This window comes from Rhamphochromis longiceps, linkage group LG3, assembly GCF_057381845.1.
Source record: "Rhamphochromis longiceps isolate RC_006_pf linkage group LG3, R_longiceps_female_GT1.1, whole genome shotgun sequence".
NCBI classification, from domain to species: Eukaryota; Metazoa; Chordata; class Actinopteri; order Cichliformes; family Cichlidae; genus Rhamphochromis; species Rhamphochromis longiceps.
In genome coordinates this window covers 34,150,774-34,161,116 of record NC_140559.1, presented here as the reverse complement: position 1 = coordinate 34,161,116, position 10,343 = coordinate 34,150,774, and the positions used below count along the sequence as shown (strand labels likewise).

The 10,343-nt window shown below is 37.0% G+C and overlaps 1 protein-coding gene across 1 annotated transcript; it reads left to right on the top strand.

Annotated features, from left to right (window-relative positions):
• The first annotated feature begins 7,378 nt into the window (after nt 1-7,378).
• Nucleotides 7,379-8,766, top strand: LOC146674227 (endonuclease domain-containing 1 protein-like). The gene is made up of 2 exons (XM_085402374.1): nt 7,379-7,702; nt 8,103-8,766. Exons 1-2 carry the CDS (start codon nt 7,379-7,381, stop codon nt 8,721-8,723), a joined length of 945 nt encoding a protein of 314 aa, XP_085258500.1. The 3' UTR covers nt 8,724-8,766.
• Nucleotides 8,767-10,343: the final 1,577 nt, after the last annotated feature.

The following is a 10,343-nucleotide window of genomic DNA, read 5'->3' as shown; positions in this document are numbered from 1 at the left end:
TCAAAAAAGTCTCACGAAACATCTTGTCAGCTGTGAAGCTCTTTTATACAGTAACACACCACTTATGACTTAGCATTTTATGTTTTGTTGAGCTGTATGTCCAGATTTTGCTCTTCTGCACCCTCTGGTGGTGAAGTATAGAGGGTTCAGTTGTTTGCAGGTTGGATCTCCACCCGGCCACTTTATGCTGGCACACATGGTGTCTGCATGCTGCAGCTCGTGGAGAAAATATCGTTCAAAAAGAAGAAATAAGTGAGAAAGAAGGCCATAAAGGACTATTTAGCCCCTCTTGGATGTCAGCTCACGAGGTTTGTGTATTTTAAATGTTTTATTTTCTGTATTTAAGGACTTTTGATTGATTGACACTAAGTACAAGAGTGCATTTTGATGTTTTGTTTTATTGTTTTTGAGTAGTTCTCACGGGTTGTCAAGACCAGAATGAAGCCTGTTTTATAACTCTACCCTCAAGTGTTGTGTGCCAAATCATTAACAAAAGTGAGTAATGACTCATACGTACTAATAAACAAATCTAAAGAACTCTGAAATTTCTGGTGTTCTTTGTATAACTGCTAAATCTAAAATTCAGAATAACAGTCACAAGTTTTATTTACAAAAACACCATGTTGAGCTATATTAAGTGCAGGAGCAAGAGAAGGAAGGGAAAAACACACTCCACTCTTCAGACACTCAGGCTCACGATCTCTCTCCACACCACCCTGCCAGACTTCAGGGAAACGGTTCAGGAAACAGGGACCGGTCAAGGGAATCTATTTAATCTCAATCAGAATGGACTAGAACATCCACTCTCTGGTGAGTCCCTTGCATATTTTTAAATCCAGCCCCCTCCCCAAAATCTAATCCTGTGTGTAAATATATCTGGAAGCGTCTCAATTGCTTTGGACTCTCTTATGTAGGCTTTGCGTAAAAACACGTAGAACTTGAACACACTCCATCACACTTTTTTATGGTCTATACCCACATACTGAAAAAACTGATGCCTGAGGACTCGTCAAGCTCCACATTAACAGGCAGCTATAAATAACTTATACACAAACAACACCAGCCGTCTCTTTTTAATTGCTTAAGCTAAAATTTTACTTTGGAGGTGTGCTCGTAAGCAAATCTAGATGACCAGCCGAGTTAAAACAACAAAATTACAATCTTTAAACACCTGCAAGTTATAATGAATTACAGTGGAGTGCCAAAACCACACAGACACTACAAACAATAAATTCAGAGAACTCGAGGGAAGAATCTGTGCTGCAAAAAGCTGAGTCAGGCAACTTATGGACTCCGTTTATTCATGTATGAGTAAGTCAGTGAACTTATGATACCATGTCAACTGATTACTGCACTCCAGTCACAAGAACACTTATAATTCAGATCACAGCAGGTAGACTGAACAGAAAATCCAGAGGGCAAAATACTAAGTGATTTCAGTTTTCTATAAAGGTTATGACAAACTTCAGACATTTAGTTTTATTCCAAATACATTTTCAACAGTATCAACAGTTTGATGTGCATACTTGCAAAACAACGATTCGTAGTAATAGTAACCAAAGAGGGTGTCAGATTTATCTGATTTCATGTTTTACTGGTGGGTTTGTGTGCAGACATACTTCGTCGATCTGTCTTTCCCATACAAAAGCTGTGTCTGCCATTTCTGAGAGTTAACACTCCAGGTGTGGGCTGCGATAAGTGGGCCCCACCATGGCTCCACAGTGCGGGACCCACAAGTTAGAAAACGTTTGTTTGTTGCTGGGTCTGTTGCGTCTTTTCAAATTGCATGTCAGTTAAAAAACGTTACTCCAATTTTGCTCGCTTCTCTTTTGCAGAGCTAACTAGATGCTAAATACTCAGAATGAATGTTGTCCTAACATAGTTATCTTAAGTAAGATTTACTTCGTTTTTTAGGCAATGAATTTCCATATTTTCTTTAGTTCTGGGAACTACCGTATTTTCGGACCATAAGGCGCACCGGATTATAAAGCGCACTAAGCGAAACAAAACTCATTCTTCTTGCTTCCTCCACTTCCGTCCCATTGATTCATTAATGCTGAATTCTCTCGCAGCTGCTCTATTCCCATGTTCTACTGCATGACTGACAGCCTTGAGTTTGAAATCTGCTTCGTAAGCATGTCTCTTAAGAGGTGCCATTTTGGGATTGTTATACACAGACAGTACGGTAATATTATGTTGAAGCACAGTACGTATTACTCCACAAGGCTCCTGACTATGGTAGCCATAATGTTCTGACAATCCATCAAGCGGTGCGGCTTGGTAGCTTACCAAAGTTGTACTAAAACATTTTTGACAGGTTTGTCAAATAACATAAAATAAAATAGCACTTTTCTTTCACTTGTTTTTATGCAAAATCCTCTGGTGACTGATACATGAAAAGGACTGCCTTCCACGTTACTGTTTAGGCTGAAATCATGGTGAGCCTTAACAGTATGATGTATGTATGTAACACTATGACATGATGATGTTTGAAGGCTCATCATATTGTCACTTTTCTCTTGTTCCAACTTCTTGACAACCAAATTGAATTTCAACTATAACAATTAAAATCAGTTTTAAATACACTGTCTTTGATTTTGTTGACACATGTCTCTCAAGTCTCTTAATGTCAACAAGTTTTTAACCCAACATAATAATTTTAAAGAATACTAATTATTCACTGCAAGTTATGTCCCACAGCACATGTGCAATCATCTTGCTGAAATATTATTATTATTATTATTTTTATTATTATTTATAATGTGTATAATCTTTAAAATAAACCTTAATTATGTCTAAGGGAAAACAAACATAATTTTAACAATAATTAGTGTTCTACAAGTATTATAGCCATTGTAATTAAACACATGTGGGATATAAACCATTCATATTTGTCATGACTATGTGCAGGCAGGAAGGAAAGGGATCCAATATGCAGACTCACAGAGGCAGAACTCAAAAACCACAGCTTTATTGCTGGCAAAAGACAAAACAAAAGTGAAACTGGGACAGCTAGAAACTGTGGATGAAAACAGAGCACACAGGCAAGTATGAGGGACGACGTGACAACGAGCAGGGACACACGCAGACACTAAATACAGAAGAGGAACAGGGCAAAGAGCAGACACCTGGGAAACACGGCTGACACTAATCACACAGACTAGACGGGGGAGAGCAAACAGAACATCACGCACACAGACCGAAGACTATCAAAGTAAAACTGTAAGTACACTGAATTTTACAGACTCAGACCCACAAGTAGACACTACGACAACACGGACATGACAACAGAGGGAACAAAGACACGTGGGACCAGGGTAGGCACAGGACAGAGGGGCTAAAAATACAAACAGAAACCAAAATCACAGGAAACTCAAGATACTGGATCAAAATGACCCCGAAATGTGACAATATTACCATAATCCATTTATGGCTACACACATTTTGACTGGTGTAAAAGTGGTCAAATCAAAAAAGGTTTAGCTTGAACTGAGAAACATAATGTTTCCTTGTTTCTTTTTATTTTATTTCTTCTGTTGGAAAGTGTTAATGGTATAACAAAAGTCCATCCAGAAGACTGTAGCACTTACAAAAAAGCATAATGTTTATGCTTGCAATATAACCTTTAGTTTAAAGTCTGCCTTGCGGACCAGTCCTTGTAATATTTTTGTGTGTATTTGTGTGCGTGTGTGTTTTCATTTTTGTTTTTTTACATTTTGATAAGATTTTTATTTAATTTACAGTAAAATAACTCTTCTCCAAAGTTGTTGCTTTTCATGAGCTTGTTTTGTTTTAAAAGAACTGCAGCTTGAGCTGTGGTCAGTTTTACTGTGGGAAATGATGCATGTGGAAATCTGTCGTCGAGTTCTGATAAAATCTACTCAGCACCTCCACTGTGATACACATGGATATAAAAATTACTTTTTTTTTTTTTTTTTTACAAAAACATCTTTGTACTTTCTTTGTTTGGGTGATTGGAAATCAAAATGAAATCAAAAAGAAATTACAAAGAAAGACAGTTTTCATTTTCACTTTGCATTATATATTTCTACAATTAAGCGTGGAACTGGCATGGTCTAAGGGTATTTATGTCTCTAAAGTTAATCGTCTCAGTTTGTGTCATGGACCCTGAGTCCTCAACACTTTCTATCTCTCTTTTTTGTTATTGTTATGGTCTCAAAGTTTTGGTTTTAAATTTGACTCCTTGTGATGTAACTGGTTTGTAAAAAAATATTTCTGTTGTGTCCCATTTACACAGTTTTGGTTCATGTTTTTATTCTGATTCTAGCATGTCGAGCTATAGTTTTACTGTATTTTTCATATGTCGTGTCCATCAGCTTTAATAAGCAGACATATGACCTAAATGTACATTACATAACACATGCATAAAAATAGTTTCAGTGTATTTGACCTCTTGTTCTTTATTCTGACACAGTTTCTGTTTTGAGTTTCTCACATGCTTAGTTCACTCTGTAATTTCTCTGTCTGTTCCCACATCTCTGATGTCACTGTTTCATCTGGTCTCTTTTGAGTATTTTTCCCTAAGTTACTTTCTGCTTTGCTTTGAAATTCAGTTTTCTTACTTTTTACTGTTTGTTCTCATCTTTGTCTTGTTCCTAATCAACTCTCCAAGTGTATTTTTATGCTCTACATCTGTTTTCATTTGTTTGGATTTTGGGTCACCATTTAATTTGCAGAAAGATTTGAACATGAGCAGAAAATCTATAAAATTCTACATAAAATTATCTATAAAAGTGCTGCGGTTTAGAAATGAAAACATATGGATGTTTAAGCAGGTTACTTACAGACCTACTCTCATGTTTGGAACCAGGCAAAAACAGAAAGGAAATCACCGCTAAATGTGTGCTGTCTTCTGTCAAGACACCCGTACCTCCTCATGCCACATTCAGGTTTCCACCTCTGTGTTTTTATTGTCAGACTATACTAACGTAGTTTTATATGCTCTCCACCAGGAACCACTTTTTCTTTTTTCTTGTATTGAGATATTTTGATATATTTTTGAAAAATATCTTTTATATATATTGACATTAAAATAACAAGTTTAGTTAATCAACCATATCCTATTTCTTTTGATTTTGATTTTATAAAAATGTGTTATTACAGTAACAAAGTTGCTTTTTAAGAAATACATTTTGTTTTATTTTAAAAGAACTCCAGCAGAAGCTGTGGTCAGTTTTACTATATGCATGTGAAAATGTATGACGGGGTTTTGTGGAAACCTACTAGCACTTCCAGTCAGCTGGACTCATTGATACAAAAAATTAACTTCCTCCTTCGGCTCAGTTTATATTTGAGGAAGGCACTCCTGGTCTTCACTGTCTTGTTTCCTCCGCTGTGTGACCCTTTAACAACAGAAGTTCAGCTGGTTTTTACAAACAAGTGGTGGTGAGAATTCTTTCAGTTTATTTTATTAATCTTCTTAATTTCTTTATAATCTGGGTGATTGCAAATTAAAATGGAGAGAAATTACTACATAAACCCTCTTCAAGTTTACTTTCACAGTATGTATGTCTAATATTTACTATTTTATATTTTCTGAAACTAATATTTATCAAAGAAAAAGTAACTCATACAGTCCTGTCTGTGGACACTTTCTGTCATGATCTCAAAGTAATGATGTATCTGAGTTAAGAAGTCTCGGTGAATGTAACTGAGCAGTTGTGTGTTAATGTTCTAGATGTTTAAAGTTGAAAACTTGATCTCTTATTCAAATCTGACTTCTTGTCATATTGTTGAGTCTTTGATTTCTGTTTTTACTTATTGGTTTTCCATGTAAGAAGTTACTGTTTGCAGTATTTTGGATCAAGTTAATATTTTTAGTCTGGCATCTTGAGCTTTAGTTTTACTGTAGTTTTAAAAAATTATTTCAATACAGTGGTCCCTCGTTTAACGCCGGAGTTACGTTCTAAAGAAAACCCACGATAGCTGAAATCAGCGAAGTAGTGAGCTTTATATTTTACAGTTATTATAGATATTTTAAGGCTGTAAAACCCCTCACTACACACTTTATACACTTTACTCAGACAGGCATGAACATTTTCACACTTTTTTCTGGTGTTTAAAAACTCTCAAAATTCAAATTTTAATAGAAAAAAAGTCCAGTATTTTAGAATAAAACCAAAGGTCAAATCCTGTTTTCAGGTCCAGAACATGGAAATAGAGCAGCTGTGAGAGAATTCAACATTAATGAATCCATGGTACGGAAGTAGAGGAAGCAAGAAGAACAAGATGAGTGAAGTTTCAAATATCGGACTGTTTTATTTCGTTTAATGTGCCTTATAATCCAAAAAATACGGTAACTTCTACCTTCCTTTAGCATGTCCAGAAGTCCAGCTTTTTGTGCGATGGTTAGCATCTTCCTCTGCCTTTTGGGTGCTACTGCAGGTGCCTTTGACGGTGCAAATCGCTTGGTCGACATTGTTGTGTTTGTTTGGGAGAAAACTTACAAGTATACAGCACAGCACGTCAGAGTCACACTGCTAGAGATCGAAGATTTATGTAAATTTGACAAGCTGAACGCATTCTGTACTGTGCAGGAGACACAGCAAGGAGGAGATTGATTAACAATGGTCTACAGCCAATTAGGACGCGGAACACAATGCGTTGTAAAAAGAAAAAAGCGTGCAAATTTGCACACAAAAACTCTGCAAAACAGCGAAGCCGAGAAAGGTGAAGCGCGTTATAGCAAGGGACAATTTATTTTGAGCCTGTCTTGTTCTTCAGCTTTAGTAAGCAAAACCATCTGATCTGAAAAGACTGTTGTTCCAAATACATTAGATTTGCCAAGAGGCACTCTATAAACTCTCTATGGGCCCAACTTGTTATCTTTTTTTGTTTTCGTTTATTTATTTATTCCGATTAATAGTTAATAACCATGTATTTTGTAACCATATTAACACTGCAGCTTACAGAGAGTTATGATAAAAACTGTGGAGGAAGTCAGGAGTGGCAGGGAACTATGTGAGAGTGGTGCGGGATATGCATGAGGGATGAAATTCAGTAGAAATAAAACAGAATACGTGTCTGTGAATGACAGGGACATGGGTGCAACAGTGAAGATACAAGGAGCAGAGCTAGTGAAGGTAAACAGTCTACAAGCAAGATGAAGAAGACGATGAAGGCAAGGTGGAGTGGATGGAGAAGGAGGCAGCATGACTGGAAAGGCTTATAAAATGTTAATGAGGCCAGGGCAAACAGAGAGTTGCTGCAACGGAGGATAGGGTGAGATGAAAAAAGACGATCTGCACTGGCAACCCCTAAATGGAGCAGCTAAAGGAAAATAATTGTTTCCCTTTAAGAGTAATATTTTAGAATTGTTTTGTTATTTTCCTCTGAACAGATGATCAAGTGTTTGGCGATGTCATTACCGAAGCATCTCCTGCCCCTTGCTGCTCTCCTCCTTCTGTCCATCTTTCCCACTGAAACTAAAGTGGTGGCATCAGTGGAAGACTGTAATGAGTTTTTTCTTCAGCAAACTCCACCACACATCCCAGGAATTTTGGAGGGAGGGATCATCCTGGACCAAAACAGATACAAACTGATTCGCCAGACATTAAATAACACCAGAACATTTGTGACGCTGTACGACACCCAGAACAAGATTCCAGTTTTTTCTGCTGCAAAGTACAGAGGGGGAGCTGGAGGCAAGAGGCCCAAGAATAAATGGATGATCGAACCACAGGTATCAGTAGCAATAACACATAATAGTTACCAGTAAAACTAACAATTAATTTTAGACTAAAATAAAATATTATGAGAGTGTAGTCCTACTTACATGCTATAATTGTAGCTAATCAGGAATCTACAGATATTTTCCATTACATTGTGGTATTCAGAATTGTTCAATGTATTTTCCTAAAGACGTCCTTAATCCTACATTAAATGAGTTTGGCTAAAATTAGCTTAAATTGTGTCAATCCAAGTTTGCTCAGTAAATGAAAACAATCATTATCAGCCAGAAATTATCCGAGGTTTAAGTCCTCTTTTCTTTTCTTTAAATGAAAAAATATTAACTGCGCAGTTAATTTATTTATCAGTAACCATACATTCATCACTATTTTATCCTTTTTACATTTTGACAGCTTGAAAACATACGAGACAAAGGCATTATGAGAAAATCAAACAAAAACATCATCTACAATTACCAGGCTGGAAATGAAGATTTCAAAAACAACCAAGGGTTTGACAGAGGACATTTATTCCCAAACTCATACGGATCCACTCTTATTGAAAAAAGGTCGACTTTTACACTGACTAACATTGTTCCACAAATAGGTAATTTCAACCAGGGAAGCTGGAATAGAATGGAAAACTGTGTCAAATGTGTTTTGAATGAATATTGCCTTAACAACAATGAAAAAATAGAAGGCTTTGTAGTTACTGGAGCACTGCCCAGCAACAATAGTCTCAACAACAAGATCAATATTCCTTCAGTGCTCTGGTCAGCATTCTGCTGCTACAGTCACAGGCAGAACAGCTGGCTGGCAAGTGCACACTGGGGGGAGAATGTGGCCGATGGCCCTAAATACCTGCAGACACAGACCTTAACAGAACTCCACAGAACCCTGGGAAGTGAACCATTTCCTCAAACACAATGTCCTCTTCACACCACTGCCACTCACTTGTACTCAGACCTCTCCTCTAACTGCAATTGCTCACCCACATCAAGTACATCTTCTCCTACAACCACTGCTATCCCTTGAAGTCCAATATCTGTGTCTTCCACTTCTAAAGCTAACGCAGCAGCCCCTCCCAGTGCCAGTACTGGTCTTTCACACTTCTAGTCCTGCATCTGACCATATTACTACCACAGTGTCCCACATCTACTACCAAATATTATACCAATACCATAAAAGCAATTATTCATAAAAAAGCAATTCTTTGCCCTCAATGAATGAGAAGCAGTACATCTGGGTGAAATACAACTGAAATGTATAAAAACTAGCTTATTAATTCAAATAAAAAATCATTAAGGAAAATATGCTCAATATAAATAAATGTACAACAATCCAGTAAATGTCATTTGATTAAATTCCATTAAATTTAATTGTACTTATGTGACAAGGTTTCATGGGAAATATATTAAACAAAATTATTGTTATAACAAGTAATTTTCACTCATTGGTACTTGATTCTGATGTATATTTTTCTCATCTTAATTGACAATAAGTGTAAAAATAATTGTTTTTGTGATTTGTTTTGTCTTTAAAATCTTCTGCTTATGATAATTTATTAGCAGTTCCAAACTAACTTACAGACTGTTCAACTTTTCTTTCTCATATTTCACAATGAATGCATTAAATCTAAAAATTCAATAAAATAAAAATTAACCTCCATGATATTTTTTAATATTTGACATTAAATGTGACAGCAACAATGTGCATGCTGTCTGTCTGTCTGTTGGCTAGCAGTCCTCAGTTTTCAAGATATCATATTTGATGGGTTTGTAGCATGAACGTATTCGCTGGAACGTTAAGGACAATTTACTACACAGCAAAAGCAAGACACAAGTAGGCAAAGTTCTTTGTGTTACTCATGCATGAGGGAGACCGGACCGGAGCCAGATGTCGTTCCACCCACTTGGCCTCCGTCGGACTCTCAGACAGGTTCCCCATAGCACTCCTTTTATTGTGGTTACATGAATATGCATAGGTTCATTAACATATGACGTTTCATATAGGTATACATGTGGACAAAGCATACCTTGTCTCTGTGTGTGTGTGTGTGTGTGTGGTGGGGGGGGGGGGGGGGGGGGGGGGGGGGGGGGTCAGTGTGTGACCCCATAAAGACTTCCCTAAACCTGCTGGTCTGGAAGTCCAGCAGTTCATCTAAACAAAAGGCACTTAGCCTAAAACTGACATAGCTACGTTTATCCTACCATGAAACAATAAGACAACGTACGACCTCTCCCATGCTCCCAGGATGTGGGTGTGAATGCCAGAACACTCTGGAAAGCACACGAAGCCTTTGCAGACTGCTAAAGATCACACATCCTATCACTACACAATCGATTATACACCTCTAAGCATATATGGTTAAATATTTCCTAATACAAATGACAATAATAAAATCTAAACCCATCAATATTCAAAATGTGTTGTGTGATCTAGATGACAGTAGCAAATGTAACTGATTTGGAGTTTGGTGAAAATCAAGTAAGGGTCACTCAAAATGTAAAAAATCATTAAAAACTTTATATTACCCACAAATATTTTATGGATTGGCTCGGGGGGACACGAGTACCTGAGCTGGCTAAGCATTTGACGTTGACCCTTATTGTTGGCACCCAAGGTCAAAGTTGGTCTTGCAAAATATTTTAAAGA